Below are 16,385 nucleotides of genomic sequence, written 5' to 3'. Positions count from 1 at the left end.
AAATAGTTTACCAAACAGTTGTAAACACTTTGACAAATAAGGGCAGGGAGGCAGCTAGTCATTGGATTCACAGAATACATGACGCGGGTTTTCACTTCTTTATCTTTGAATTGATTAAATCAAATCTTTCCCAAATAAACCACATTTTTCTAATCCGTCATAATCATAATTCATAATTGAATATATGAAATTTCCATCACACTTTTTTGAAATCTCGAATGATCACCAATTATACCATGCAGTGAAGACTTGTCCTTATATTCTACGTGTTAGGTTAGGATGCTACCTGTCGAGCCTAATCACCTTGAGTTGAGACATTGAGAAATTGAGAACCGTCGCCAGGGACCATTATAAATATGGAACTTCCATTAACAGATAAACCACACCCTCTTAGGCACAAACACAAACACTTTAAGTCAGCTGTGTGCTTGAGCAATGGCTTCGTTTAGTTCTAGATTAACTATTTGTTTGGCACTGTTTGTCCTAATACTGGGTAGTGCCAATGCACAACTTTCTACAAACTTTTACTCCACTTCTTGTCCGAAACTCTTCTCCACTGTGAAATCCACACTGCAATCTGCCATATCAAAGGAGGCCCGCATGGGCGCTTCTCTCCTCCGTTTGTTCTTCCACGATTGCTTTGTCAATGTAATTATATTCGCCTTCTCACACTTATATATATAAATATACATATATTGAGCATAGCCTCTGCTTCAACTAATTTTATTACACTATGAAATCATTTTAATTACTTAAGATATTAGTAATAAATATTTTCATATAATAAACACTTTTCATCAAAAATAGTTTTTTACATCTGTTTCTTTATTTGTGTCTCTTGAGTTGTTTTAGTTTTTCATGCATAAACATGGTATGTGGCTTTACTCTTTGAGAAAATTAAATTAAAATCCATCTACTGTTAATAACGTTCTTAACTAACAAGTTAATCTTGATGAGGATTAATATGCCACTTTTTGCATCGACTGTATATAGCCGACACTTTGCTACTTTATTCAAATTTTGTTTACCAAAAAGAATGGAGACCCGGGATAGTGGATTCTAAACAGTTAACATTATAATTGTAGGGATGTGATGGTTCAATTTTACTTGATGACACATCAAGTTTCACCGGAGAGAAGAACGCAAACCCCAACAGGAACTCCGCGCGTGGATTCGATGTCATCGACAACATCAAATCAGCCGTGGAGAAAGTGTGTCCAGGAGTTGTTTCATGTGCTGATGTCCTTGCAATCGCTGCCAGAGACTCCGTGGAGATCGTAAGTGGTCAATAATAAATAATTTTTTTTATTAAATATTATAATATTTAATATTGTTTATTGAAAATCGATATAATATGTGTGAATTAATTGCTACATAATCACATGCATACATGCAATTAATGGCATGCAAAGCAGGCTGATTATACTTAGTTGATTTTGATCGTATATATTAGCTTGGAGGCCCTTCTTGGAATGTTAAACTTGGACGAAGAGACGCTAAGACGGCTAGCCTGTCTGCTGCCAACAATGGCATTCCTCCACCCACTTCAAACCTTAACCAACTCATCTCAAGATTCAGCGCTCTTGGACTTTCCACCAAGGACTTGGTCGCATTGTCTGGTACAGTTACAAAGAAACATATATATATGTCACAGTGATTTGCTAGTTAATTACAATTCATATAGTAAAATTTCCTAGCTTAATGAATTAGTTTCATGTTTAATTATCCTTTCATTAATTTGAAGTGACACATCTTGGTTAGGTGGGCACACAATTGGACAAGCAAGGTGCACCAATTTCAGAGCAAGAATCTACAACGAGACCAACATAGATAGCTCTTTTGCTAGAACAAGGCAATCAAGCTGCCCAAGGGCATCAGGGTCAGGGGACAACAATCTAGCACCCCTCGATCTCCAAACTCCAACCACCTTTGACAACAACTACTTCAAGAACCTGGTTCAAAACAAGGGCCTCCTCCACTCTGACCAACAACTATTCAATGGTGGGTCCACCGACTCCATAGTGCGTGGCTACACCACTAACCCTAGCTCCTTTTCATCTGATTTCGTTAGTGCCATGATGAAGATGGGAGACATTAGTCCTCTCACTGGCTCCAATGGAGAGATCAGGAAGAATTGTAGAAGGATCAACTAATTAATTAAGTCTAAACATCAAGGGTCCTACACACATACATGCAATTAATTGCGTTTGATATGTGCGTATAATAAGTTGTTAAAACATGTTTTCATTGTCTTTCGGGTTCCGTGAGCTTCCTAGCTAGCGCATTTGATGTGTACTTTAGTGTGTCCTACCTCCCTTCTTTTTGTTTCTTTTTTTTTTTAAATTGTCTTATACAATATTGTAGGAAAAAATTAAGCCTTTGTCAAGGCTCAAGAGGGGAGATTGGTTTGATGTATCAGTTCGCTTGTGATTTTCCCATTATAACATTCCATTGGGATTCTCTTTTCCATTTGCTTCTTAATTATGTTGAAGTTCTTTTTTGAATTTATGATCTTAAAATAATGTTTCTGAAAATTTTACACCTTTTTTTATTATTTTATGCCAAAATAATCTAGTTCAATTTAGTATATCATAAATTTTCAATTTTAGCATTTTTTTGTCGATATTTTGGCAATTAAATCATTGAAGTTTTCTTTCTTTTTTTACAATTATTTTGGTCCGGAAAGCAGCCCCCACAAATTGGCCATAAGGAAAGTACACAAAAGATCTCACGCGGAAAGAGAAAAGGTAAAAGAAGGTCAAGTGAACTTTAAGATATGAACCGACTCAGACCAAAATAAAAGATGAACCGACAAACGATCTTTACATACTCTCTAGAAAGTTGATATTAAACTTCTTTTCATTTTCACACCTATAATAATAATAATAATAATGAGGAGGAGGAGGGGACTAGAATGAATCTCAACTCCAGCATTGTCTCTAAAATAAAGATAAAAAGAGTGCAGAGTAGTATGAAAATGTGTGTCAGATTCTTAAATTCTAAATAAGAAATCAGGCAAAGAAAAAAGAAAAATGTTTCATATCTCATAATTATACTTGCTGAATTTTTTTTAAGCATGTCATGCATTTCATAAACTAAAATTACATTTATTTTAAGATCACAAAGTTGGGAAAAATTTCACTGATATTTGTGTGCCCTTATTTGTTCAATTGATTTATACTAAAATTTTAATTCAAGTTACCTCCTTATTTCTTCTATTCTTTTTTAATACTGAACCTTAATAGATCTTAAGGAACGTCTGACTGAGGGGAAAGTAGATAAGAATTTTACTTACCATGCGTCAGCCTGAGTTGATTTTTTTTTTTTTTTTTAAGTTGTAGACTTTCTGGACAAGAAGGAGAAGGCCGTTACAGAGCCCAGAGTAGGGTACTAAAACGTTGATTTGTCTGAACTTACTCTTAGTGTGCAAGTTGAGTTTTATTCAGAATAATATATTTGACAAAATTAGAATTAATATATATTAACACAATTGCTATTGAATACAATGTTACGAAATTTTAACAAATTTAAGACCAAGCAATCAAAGTGCCGCATAACTATTGATTATAACTGTCTTAGTCACTTTTTATGTAAAAGTTTTAGTACTAAATATCATTATTCATATATTAATTGAGACATAATTTGTAAGATATATAACGTTTCCAGTATAAGAAAATCAACAGAAAGAGATTGGTAATACAAGAAAATCAGCATAGTTTATAATAACAAATGAAGCTATATATTTCATGTGCTAACTTGTCTTTATGTTCTTGGAGATCATGTGGCTGTGGGATTTTGAAATACTTTATTATATCTTTTTTCCATCCATATGATTGCTTTTGTATTTCCTTTAACCATTTTCTGTGCTGTGGTTTTATTTTAATGTTGTTAATTCCATTCTAATGGGAAAACTTTCACATGTTAAGTTCTTAATTGTATTATTCAAGACTTTGAGTAAAACATGTACTACGAGAATTTAGCGGAATTGCAGTTTGGAAGTTGGTCAAAATAGGAAATCCTGATTAATAAAACTGTACTGTAGTTGGTCAAATTAACCATTGGGTCACTTTACATAGGAAATATTATTTTGTAGAAAAATCTCTTAAAAAAAAAGGAAATATCCACCTACATTTATCACCTCTGAGAAAGTCTAATTACATTGGTTCCATGTATAATAGTTACAATGGGTTGATATCTATTGCGGTTGGGAGAACTCCACCACAATGGCGAATCATTTGCTGTACAAGTCTGTTAATATCCTCTTGAGTTCTTGCCCTTGACATTGCATCTTCTGACTCAAGTGCTCTTCTCAATAATTCGATCTCCTTTGTAATGCTTTTCACCTGAAACAACATATATACATAAATGACATGCTCATCGTCAAAGGACCACACACATTTATATTCATATCAAATCAAATATCATAATAACCAAAGCACTCAACCTTTCTATAAGGCCATCGTTTTAATTTTGCCCTGCGGCAAATTTTCTTCACCACCGTGGGGCATAAACTCACTTGTCTCGATGCTTCCTCAATTGGTAGATGAAAGTAATCGCTGAAATCACTCAATTTCATCCTCCTTGCTCTCTCCCTCTACCCAAATACAATCAAAGTTAATAAATAGATTAAACAAAAGGGGGAGTAAAACAAACACAGCTTCAAAGAACAAAAAAAGCAAAACCTGTGACGCGAGGGAAATTTTAGTACCCGTTCCATTCTCAGCCTCTTGCTCCATCTCATTTGCTACAAACATAACCATTGAAATTAGCATAATACAAAATTTGTTATTGTTATATAAATTATAAACCAACCTGAATTATTTGGATTCAAATCGATGCATTCATCACTTAAATCTTCAGTCCAGTCTAGTCCAGTGCAGAGGGTCTCATAATAGGTAGACAACGGATCTTGCACAATAATGTACCCCGATGAAGCTTGCTGTGCGCAGTAATTTACTAAAAAAGTCTTAATTTCATCTGAGTTTCTGTAGCAAAAACTAGAAAAGAAAGCAAGGTTATTAAGGACAGAGAATAAAGTAAAAGATTAAAAAATAAATACTAAAATACTATTAGCCAACACCTTTGAATACAAGGAATTTATTTAGATACCTGAATTGAATTATTATTAAACTAAAAAATAATAATAAAATTTGTTTAGATAACAACGCGTAGTTGAACTCATCGAATGACATGTAAATAAAGTTGAAGAAAAAGCGGTACCAAAATTTCGAGTTAGAACGTACTCAATCATTTCATATTGAACGCTATTAGGATCAGCCCCTGTGATATTTTGACGGTGAATTGCATGGGTAATCAAGCCGAGCGTTCCATGAATCTCAAGTTTTTGAAAATTTGTACCTAAGATACATCAAATTAAAGAAAATGAAAAGGGTAGAAATGATGGTAAAATGTATTCAATTTGAGTATGTAATTCAAAACGTACTTACCGTTGGTGTGAATTATTTCTCTCAAAACATGACAGCAACTGCAAAAGAATGGGGCTGGTGATTGGGGCCAATGCGAAAGTGGTAACACTTCGTTGAACTCTAAATTCTCATTTTCAGGGTCAGGCAACGATGGACCCTCTGGAAAGTTCCCTGTTCCTCCATTGTTGTGCATGAAGTGATCTTGGACCATTGGATCCGCAAAGGGAAGACTACCCTGTTGGATGATTGGATCCGCAAAGGGAAGATGGCCCTGTTGGATGATCGGGTCGATTAAGGGTTCAAGTCCAAAAGAAGTATTTAGTTGTTGGGACAGTGCATTGGGTGCATCATTGGTAAAATGAGCGAGTGTGGCGTTGCTCCAGTCGAAAGTGTTTGTGTCATGAGAAGGAACAAACCCCGCGTTTTCCATCACCACACACACAAAACTTGTTCCTCTTTGGGCGATGAAAATGGAAATGGGCGTGCGTGTGATGGGAGTAGCGGCGCCAAAGAGACAGGGCCGCCACGATTCGTTGGTTATTTGAGATCCTGTGAAAGGCATGTCGGAATGGAACATGGAACACATATATATATAAAGGAAAAAGAGGCGCGAGTGGCAGTTATCAACCGTTGGAATATTTGAACTCGGTAACGTTGGGCTTTTCAACAGACATGATGCATTCACACTCTTACGAATGTACCAAACACGCCCTTATCCCTGAACAAAGATGGGAGGTGAGTTATTCCATTTTCGAAGGTGGCATGCGGAGAAGTTCATGAAGGGTCTGATCATTTGTTACAGGGGGAAGCTATTCTTTTGGATCCTTCCTGCTCTGGTTCTGGTGCTGCTGCTTCAAGACTTGACCATCTGCTCCCATCTAAAGCAGCAGGTTACATTTAGTTCTAAGATGTTGTAGATTGTATCTACCTAGCTATCAACTTCTTTGCATAAGAAGTGCCCGTAAACGAGTTTAAATTTACCAGTGGTATCATTGCAGTGCATAAATTTAATTTAATTCATAACCCACGTATTGTAGCCTAGTTTGTAGCATTGGAACCCCCACCCCCCACAATCTGATGCAAATTGAAGTGCTATTTACTCTTAATTGTCAACTTTTGATTCCACAGGTCAGGATACTGATATGGATAGATTGAATAAGCTTGCCGCTTTTGAGAGAAAGGCTCTTCAACATGCTTTACTTTGTGAGTTAGATCATTTCTCTTGGTCCATTATATTTTCACTTATTTTCTTGTTTCTAGATTGTTTAGAAGCTTATTTAACTGTCTCCAGATTCTTTGTTGGGCATCTAATTACTTCAGGTTTCTTTCTTTCTTTTTCCTCATTATTATACATATGCTAGATATGTATGTTTTAACGTTATACAATTTATGAAAATTAGAAAAGCTCCTTAAAACACATGCCTAGCTTTGGGCACACAGTAATTTAAGAAGAGAATCGTTTCATTTGACAGTTCCAGCAGTTGACAGAATTGTCTATAGTACATGTTCATCAACCAAATTGAGAATGAGGATGTCATGAAATCTGTTCTGCCTATAGCCGAATCATATGGATTCCAATTGGCAAAACCCTTCCCCCAGTGGCAGTGGGTGGTCTTCCAGTGTTCGAAGGCTTTTAGTATAATAGTATTATTCTTAGGCAGCATCAGTTATCTGTCTATGGTCGTGTCCCACTTGAATAAACCCCAAAATCAGTATTTGAATTATGAACCATATTTGGTGGAGTGGAGGGAGAGGAATACAGATTGTCCTGTGCAATTGGGCATGCAAGTTAACAACAAAAATGATGGAAGGTTATCATTAAGGCACCAATTAATTGCCCCATTCACAACATTGTAAAAGACAGAGATATGAGCATGCATGAGTAACACTCCCTGGTGGATGCTTTCCAGGCTTCAACAGCGTTAGGACTGTGTCAAAGGTACTCTTATATTGCATGCATCTTATGTCAAAGGCCCAACACATTTTGTGGGCTTCTCTCAAGGAGAGGGTGTTCACATTTGGGTAAAGAAGCGGGCCCATGCCCATTTGATTTTTTGCGTTCATGTCCAAAACATGCACAACCATTGTATTGAATTCCATAAAATATTTTAATTTAATTGTGAGATTAAAAAATAAAATCAAACTAAATCTTACTCTTGATGTAAGTAAAGTCACCATCTATTGATAAGAAAGGAATTTATTTATATTATTTAAGTCTTTAATATTTGAAAAGTTTAATAGTTTCGTATACAATATAAATTCATCTAATCTAATAATTAAATTATATTGATGATCATGTACTCTAATTTTATCAATAATTTAGACACTCAAAAGTATATAATTTAACAATTATATTTGCTTATATTTACATAACATATTAAGCAATTGTTAGAATAGAGAGATGCAATATAATATAGATTAATTTTTAAGACAGAGAAATTTGCACACATGACAATAAAATTTTAAAAATTTCAATCCAACAACAGGATTAATATATTTAATTCTTATGAAAGGTTATTAAAGAGTTTAAATATATTAAGACACTTAGACACTAGACCTTATTCTTGTTGCTATATTAAAAACTTGGAAAGAAAAAAGAAGAAAATGAGTTTAAATAGGAGTGGTAACAAGGGGCAATATTAGTGATGATATTTGGTTATTTGCTCCTTCTACACTGTCAACACTTCTAGCCCCACTCCTCAAATCCTTACTCCTTGGCACCACCACCCCAATCAACGCCCATCATTCATCAAGCCAAAATCAACGGATGGTATATTAATCCAAGTGAAGCAAGTTCTGCATTTAAAGATAAGATAGATAAATAAATAAGAATATATTAGACCAAACATTACCTAATTAATTAGAAATTGTTGTACAGTTGATAAAACTACATGTGCAAAAATTTTACGTGTAATGTAGGGGTTAGAATCAAAATAATATTACCTTATTGTGAGTGTTGTGTCATCTAATGTAAATGAATTAGGCTGGTGATCAAAAAGTGTGGAAACACCTAGTAAGATAAATGAATGAATGATCTAAACTACCTTGAATCAAATAAAATCAACAGATTTTTTTCACACTATTAAGTAATACCTCAATTGGTACAGATTCAAATTTTTTAGACAGGAGTGTAACATTAATTATAAGTTTCATAATCTATCAAAGCTAACAGTTCGAAATAATTAACTCCATAAAATATGTGTTATTTTTTTGGGTGAAAAATAATATAGGTGAGTTGGGCAAACATTATCTCAAATATATTTTGACTTACTTTTATTTATCTAATTTGATTTAACCTAGTTTGACATAGTCAAGCTACTCGATAACTCAATATTTATTTATTTTTATTTGACTGATGTCTAAACCAATAATAATAATAATAATAATAACAGTAATTATTATTATTAAAATATTAATAATTATTGATGATCACCTAAAGATAAGTAATTTTTTATGAGATTATTATTAAGTGATTGTTATTACTAATTACAGATGAAAAATGAGTTTACTTTTGAATTAAAAATAGTAATTTAAAGCATTAATGAAATTAAATAATTAATTTTCTAATCAGAACGATACTCCTAAACTTTTATATTTTAAACTTAATTTCTTTTCTTTGAAGCAAATATTATTCCTTTAAAAATTAAAATACAACTTCTTCAAAGCCAAAAAAAAAAAAAGAAATATCTTCCAAAGGAAATCTCAGGGTGGTCACGGATAGACTTATGAATCTGCCCTCACTTATGATAAACATTTTGTGGGATTAAATTAAACACGACCCCGATAGCATTGAATTGGTCAGTCTAAAAATATGAAACATTTTCTTTTATTAGTAAATTTGAAGTATTTTATAGCTCAATTCAACCCAACCTAAACTCTATTTTTAACCCTACTTTTATCTTCTTCTTTTTTTCCTTTTTATGAATATTTTTAAAAGTATAATGTATGCACAATTTAATAACTTGATCAAAATTAAACAAGATTTCATTATATTTAGCAATTAAAAAAAAACTTCAAACTCGCTATTTAATCAGTTTAGGTGCATAATATCCCTTTAGAACAAGTCAACCAGTGCCCTAATAAAACTTACTCACTGTTGCACTAAAATAATATGCACTATTTAAAAAAAAAATCGTTTATCTTGCTCCCTCCCTAAATTTTCCTTTTTAAAAAAATAAAAGTTAAGATCCAAATCAAGCTGTTATTCAGTGGACTGAAAAATCTGTTCGCCCAATCAGCATTGATAAAATAAAAATAATATTATTAGTGTACCTAATAATGTTGGCAATAGCAATTAAGAAGAGTTGAGTGAGATCCAAGTATGCATGCTCAGTGAATGGCTTAATCTTGGAGTCCCCTCTCTCTCACATGCATCGATTATGAATTCGAGAACACAGAAATAAATGATGCAGTGAAACCTTACTCAATCCGATTAAATTAATTAACCATATAGTATACTCGATGGCTTAAATCATGAATTTTTCAATGAGGCCAAAAATTATGTTAATTATGGTTTCGAAATGGTAAAAGGAGCATCACAAATTCGCTCAAATATTACAAGTAGTGATGATTGGGTTATGTCAACACCGGGAAGATGCCACGAGTTGAAGCAATCATGACATGGGACCAATACATGTCACATCTACATATACAAAGGTTCTAAGTTTTTTATGACATTCAAAAGCAAAAATACGTACACAAGTATGCTTTGGTGTGCATCATGCAGAAAAAGAAAGCTCAAATATAAAAGAGAAGAAAGTGCAAGTCTTTTTCTTCATATTTCTTGCTTATACGACTAAGACTTCCTCTTCGTGCCCTTTTCGACCAACTGAAATCCTCACGCCAAGGAAACTCACTCTTTAGAAATTAAATAGCTGTCAATGGAGTATGACAATTCAACAAATACGTAGCAAAATATCTACTTTAATTTCACCCATTACCCTTGTTTCCTTTCTATTTCTATATTTTTTTCATTTTATTTATGTCTTCAACTTAAATTGCATGGATAGCATCACCTCTCTGCCTCTGTTGATAAACTCTCAAATTACACGCAAAAAATAAGCACCAAAAGATGCCATCTGTATCTTTTTTTTCTGAGAATTAATTAATGAAGCATGCAACATAACCATTGGACAAAATATAAACCGATGTTTCAATCAATATACGAAACGTTTCTCGATCAGAAGATGCTGATCAGTAAAAAGCACGAGAAAAAAAGTCGCCTGGTTAAGGATTTTTTTTTGTATATGTATCGCATTTAAAAAATTTATACTAATAAAAAAGAGATTAAATTAATTTTTTCATTATATATAATTTATTTAAAATTATATTATTTGTTACATAATATTATTATTATATATTAAATTTTTATTTTATTTTTCTATTTTTTTATAAATTTTTAATTTTGAATAAAATATAATTTATATTTAAGTAATTTCTATTTATTATAAATAATATATTAATTTAATAATTAAATATTAATAATAATAAAATTAAGAATATAAAAAATATATTAATATAATGTGATTATTTTATTTTTAAATTTTAATTTGTTTAATTTTAATTACGTCTTATTTTTATTTGAAGATTTAAATACTTTTTAATTTATTTAAATGTAATAAATATAATAATTTATTAAATAAATTTATTATTTAAATACGTGTTTAAATATTATTAATTAAAATATTTCATATACGATACCCTGAAAATTTTTTAAGAGTATTACAGAATTTATTTTTTTTAATTTAAGAAAATGTACCTAAAAGATATATTATTTTCATCAGTCTTCTCTTCCCATGTATAAAAAAACGAAAATATTTTTAGTTGTTTTAATAATTATAAAAATATCACCTCATTTTTCTTTTACTTTTTAATCAATAAAATGAAAATGTTATAATTATTAAAAAAACAAAAATATTTTCTAGAACTAAACATAATTTTTTTTCTCACCATCAAATATGAATTCCACGCATACTTCATGGCTGCGATTTAATATGTAGGTTCTTTGGGATCCATATTGGGTCCCTTTATTTCAGTGCTAACTAGAAAACGAGTGAAACGAAGATCTAGAATGTGTCGGCGAGTGCAATTAACATTTTTGATATATAACATGTGTAAAATTAATATGAAACTATATCAAGTTCAACTAACATTACTGATGATGAGTCACATCATATATTCCGAAGCCATAAAACAGAAAATGAGAATGTCTTAAAACTGGTTGCTCACTCAGCTAATCAACTTTTTTATTGGTGAAGGTAAGAACCTGACATTAAATTCCGCTTTCATCTTTTTTCTCCTATGTGTATATACTTTGAAACGAGTTCTTTGGTAAGTGAGGTAGTGATTTATGAATTTGGTTCTTCTAAAGTTAAAATTTGTATAAAATGAAAAAGTAAAAACTTATCTATTATTAATTTTAAATTAGTGATATTTATAAAACAAATTTAATTCAAATTAAAAGTAAATAAAAACTTATATTTTCTCACTCACTTTAGAACAACTCAATGGTTATTTATATAAATAGGTTAAAATCTTAAGAAGATCATCAACCATCCAAGGCAAGAGGAGACAAAAAAAAAGAAAGATAAAATCTACAGTAGAAGACTCAATTCCCATGCTAGCTAACAATATCCGCTAAAAGGGTTGGCAATTAATTTAGTTGGGTTATATAATACAAATGATATATAACTTGACGTAAAATCATGCTTCCCAATTTCCATATATGTATAAACCAAATTTCTCAGAAATTAATTCTGACTCAATATGGTGAAGATCACAAGCATACCTTTTGTCTCCCGCAACTTGAGACAGCAAACTCAGATACTTCAGTGGCACAGATTAACATGTCTAAGAAATGTTATATCATAGTCACGAACCAGAGCCGTCACGTGCAAAATTAATTCTCACCAACAATACCAGGGATTCCCTCCTCCCACTACCCTTTCCAATCTTCCCAAACCAACTTGAAATATCATCAATGGAATATAAAGCAAGATTTTTTTTTCCTCCACTTTATTGTCCCTTGCTTCATAAAATAAATTGGAGAAAATTGGCATACGTATATACCAAGATGGCATTGTCTCTACATTGGTTGTACATGAGGCTGGGGTCGAATTACAGTTAATCAAAGGATCAAGGAGCAATTAATTTCCAAATGGTAGTAGCTTAAGCATAAAAGGAGTAGAAGAAATTAATGTTTAATTAACCAACCATATCAAGAGGAAATTTTGGGCATTAATCATATGGATTCAGACAAAAAAAAACAAAAAAAAAAAGCATACAGCCGGGCCACAACAAGATTTTGTATCAATACTCTCCTTTTTTTTACTTACTTTATTCCACCTTGGTGCATCTTAAGAGAGAAATAAATGGAATATTTGTTTTTTAGGCTGAAAATTTAACCAAAATAGGAAATATTATCACTTGAAATTGTGCTATAATTGGTGGGATCCCTCTGTTGGATGTACATGGAAGAAGAGGAAGAAGTTGGAGGAAGAGGAGGAGGAGGTGGTGGTAGGGGAGGAGGAGGTGGTGGCGGTGGAACAGCAAGCGAAACAGCCCCAGAGGAAGGTAGCATTGTAACATGAGAGGAGGGTATCATGTTGGCTTCCCTGAGTTTGTATTTAAGTATTTCAGCCCTCACTGCATTAAGTTCAGCTTGTAAAGTTTGAACTTGCTGTTGCAAAGCAGAAATTGCACCCATGCATCCATACACAGGGTCTCTTAGCCTCACATTAGCCTCATAAACTAGACTATTTGCAGCATCAGCTCTCTGACACTCTGGTACTTCCTAAAACAAATTATAGCATAAATTATGTGATATGATTCAAACCTATTATTCATGAAATTGATACCTATGATAGATAGCCAGTGTCATATGTATACTGTGTGAATATATATTTACCATTAACATCTTTGAGACGTTACTGGCACCAAAAACTTTGTGGACAGAAGCAAACTTTTGGGGCTCATGAGGAGAGAAATATGGAGAAAAGGGACATTCTTGAGCACATCTTCTTCTCAGTAGCTTACATGCTGCGCAAGGGGTGATAGTATTTAGGGTTCCAGGAGGGCCCAACATATGTCTTCTTCCCATTTGAGAAGAAACATCTCCTTCCCTCTTGATCTTCTTCCCTATCTCATCAAATCTCTCCCTACAAATGGTAGCATGAAATTTAGTAGACCTCATTCACAACAAATTAATTATCAAATATCAATTTTGTTCAGGGATGCCATGCTTTATTTGAACTTCGATCACAAAATAAATTTAGAAAATTAAGGACTAAAAACTATGTTATAGAGCATCGATCGACTATATTGTTTGAAAAGTAAGATTCTACATAATGGTAAAAATTTCAAGCAGCTAGCTGGCTGGGAAGCAATATATATAAAATATACAAAGCACGGTATAAAAAGTTAGATGAGATTCCAGAGATGGAGACTAGATTTCTCTGTGTTACCTTTCTCTGGACATTCAGGCATGCCCTCTCTTTGAGTATGAAGTAGGAATGAATCACTTAGGGAGAGAATAGAGAGCGAGGTGCTAGCTAGGGAGTCCAAAAGAAAGAAGAAAGGAAAATAGGGGTAGAAAATGAGTGTCCTTAAAAGGCAAGGTATACACAAGGACAAAGCAGTCCAGCTATAAATTTAAAAGAAATAAACAAAAAGGGTTATATGGAGAGAGAAATACAAAGAAAGTGTGTGTGTGTGTGTGTGTGAGAGAGAGAGAGAGAGAGAGAGAGTGATACATATATATTTTTGTTTGTTTCTAATGTTTTAAACCTCTCTGGTTTATGTACGAGGATTTCAGGAATTACGGACTACTGTTAGCAAAGCTAAATAGCTTATCATTCTCGGGAATAAAAAATCAAAAACAGTTCGTGGAGAGAAAAAAATCAAAAATAGTTCGTGGAGAGAAAAAAGAGATATATTGTTTATGTTGTACAAATGCCAGCTAAATGACTGCTTGCTCACGTGTGAGTTCTTAAATGTGTTTGACTTTCTTAATCAACTTTCTGATTCAATTGCCGCCATGCATGTGGTTCTTGCTTCTTATTGAGGGCAGGTCTACCAAATTGGCAGTCTTTTTATGCTCACATATATTATCAATAAATTGAGTATGTTTGTGTTAACATCATCTTATTGACTGGGAAATTAAAAAATGTAATATATAGAGATTGTTTATTCAAGTGATTAGCCATTAAACAAACGTTAAACCAGTTGCACTTCCACAATTAAAAATGTTCGTATCTTGTCAAATTCAAATAGCCCACTTTGAGATCGGAATATGCTATATAGCTGTTCTTGTTTTGAAGAAAAATGTGTATTATTTTTATTATAGCGTGCATCCAATCACCGTGCTGAAACCGCAAGCTGACCCTTAGAATTAACATAACACAATGCGGACTCGATCACTGACTCAGTAACACCTTTATAGTAGTCAACAACTCCACCTTTTGATATTCTGATTAATGACGATTTATACCATGTATAAACATATATAATTTCTAATGATCATTTTTTTTTTATTTTAGAGTCATTTATATGTTGAAAAGGTTCCAGTTCCTTCTTTGCTGCTTGTTTAGTTGAGGAAGTGTCTGATCAAAAATTAAATATAACCCTCATGAGTAGCCACGCCACTTCAACGTGTAGAAGAAATTAAGGGTAAATTTGAAAAGAAACATAGTAATCATCAGCATAGATTAAGAAACACACAGTCATTCTTTAAGTTCATGATTATGAAATTGCTTCCAAATTTTTAAGCCATCTGAAAACGATTCCTCCTCAATTAATATTATGTCACTGCAACAAGGAAAAAGATTGGACACCTTTCAAGATAAGTTGATAATCTTTGGAAGAAAGTGACTTTTGTCAATATTGTGTGATGGATAGAGGTATGATGATTTGGGACATTTCACCCAAGCTTTCATATGGGAAAATCATTTTCGCATTTAAGAATCTAACACAGTTGCTTGATTTCAACAACTATAATTTCGCATTTTAATTCCTTGTGGATGACTAGGACAGTTAACTGCTTAACTATATTTGTCCTTCACCCAAATGACACATACACATTTTCCCTTGAAGCACACCTTAACTTAATACAAAGAAACCAAAAACTCACCTTTCAGTTGCGCACATTTGATGTAAAGTCTAGAATCATTTAACTTGAGATAATCATGAGATGGAAAGAGCTACTTAGTCCACCTAGCAGTAATTAATATTGTACTTTAACAAAGAAAAGAACCTAAATTAGATTACGCTGAGATTAGTACAAATCAAGTTGGCACTGATCTATGACTGTCACTCAATATATAAATCTATATTTGTTGGAATGAGACCATATATATTAGGATTACCAATGAGGCAATGACTATTCTTTTTTTTTTTTTTCTTTTGGGCTAGGATTTTGAGAAGTGTTCTATCAAAGTGGGTGGTGAAAGAGAGGTGAAGGACAGGAGAGAAGAGTGTATTTGGAGGGGTGGTATTAAATTACGTAAAAGGGAATGCTTAGACTCTAAGGGAGGGGCACCATCCATTCTTGTTTGACCCGTATTTTGAGGCTTACAATTCGCCCCGTTGTCTTCTCAACGCCAACCTAACTTCACAATACTAAAAAACTCCATCCTCATTCTGTATGAGTGCACCAAAACCCAGAACCCACCACCCCACCCATTTCTATTGCATTCAGGTTAACTGGCCAACTCGTGCATTGGTTCGGGGACTCGGATTCTCTCTACTTAAATGGTACTTAAAAATGTATCGTTTTCAATTTTTTAAGTACCAACCCAACAATGGAACATTCGTTTTAAAATTCAAAACTTATAGGGTCAATAATGCATATCAAAGTCTTTTCAAAGGAATACTGAGCCTGACGCTGAACATCTTCTTACTTGAAGTGTCACTATCAAGAACTTGAGTCTTAAGGACATTCTACTAATGCCTTTTATTTTTATT

At 33.0% G+C, this 16,385-nt stretch overlaps 3 protein-coding genes across 3 annotated transcripts; 1 reads left to right on the top strand and 2 right to left on the bottom strand.

Annotated features, from left to right (window-relative positions):
• Window positions 1–382: 382 nt before the first annotated feature.
• On the top strand, window positions 383–2,465 carry LOC113867161 (peroxidase P7-like). Its single transcript, XM_027502255.1, has 4 exons — window positions 383–648; window positions 1,086–1,277; window positions 1,454–1,619; window positions 1,762–2,465. Exons 1-4 carry the CDS (start codon window positions 436–438, stop codon window positions 2,151–2,153), a joined length of 963 nt encoding a protein of 320 aa, XP_027358056.1. The 5' UTR covers window positions 383–435; the 3' UTR covers window positions 2,154–2,465.
• A 1,713-nt stretch (window positions 2,466–4,178) lies between these two features.
• Window positions 4,179–5,988, bottom strand: LOC113850591. Its single transcript, XM_027481178.1, has 6 exons — window positions 5,448–5,988; window positions 5,244–5,358; window positions 4,813–4,997; window positions 4,683–4,744; window positions 4,445–4,594; window positions 4,179–4,343 (listed from the first exon to the last, which is right to left on the bottom strand). The coding sequence occupies exons 1-6, from the start codon at window positions 5,986–5,988 to the stop codon at window positions 4,179–4,181; spliced, it is 1,218 nt and encodes a 405-aa protein (XP_027336979.1).
• A 6,777-nt stretch (window positions 5,989–12,765) lies between these two features.
• Window positions 12,766–14,056, bottom strand: LOC113852547 (LOB domain-containing protein 15). Its single transcript, XM_027482853.1, has 3 exons — window positions 13,889–14,056; window positions 13,333–13,582; window positions 12,766–13,218 (listed from the first exon to the last, which is right to left on the bottom strand). The coding sequence occupies exons 1-3, from the start codon at window positions 13,900–13,902 to the stop codon at window positions 12,826–12,828; spliced, it is 657 nt and encodes a 218-aa protein (XP_027338654.1). The 5' UTR covers window positions 13,903–14,056; the 3' UTR covers window positions 12,766–12,825.
• Window positions 14,057–16,385: the final 2,329 nt, after the last annotated feature.

The sequence above is a fragment of the Abrus precatorius genome, unplaced genomic scaffold (genome assembly GCF_003935025.1).
Source record: "Abrus precatorius isolate BTA unplaced genomic scaffold, Abrus_2018 Scaffold10, whole genome shotgun sequence".
NCBI classification, from domain to species: domain Eukaryota; kingdom Viridiplantae; phylum Streptophyta; class Magnoliopsida; order Fabales; family Fabaceae; genus Abrus; species Abrus precatorius.
This window is presented reverse-complemented; position numbering and strand designations above follow the sequence as displayed.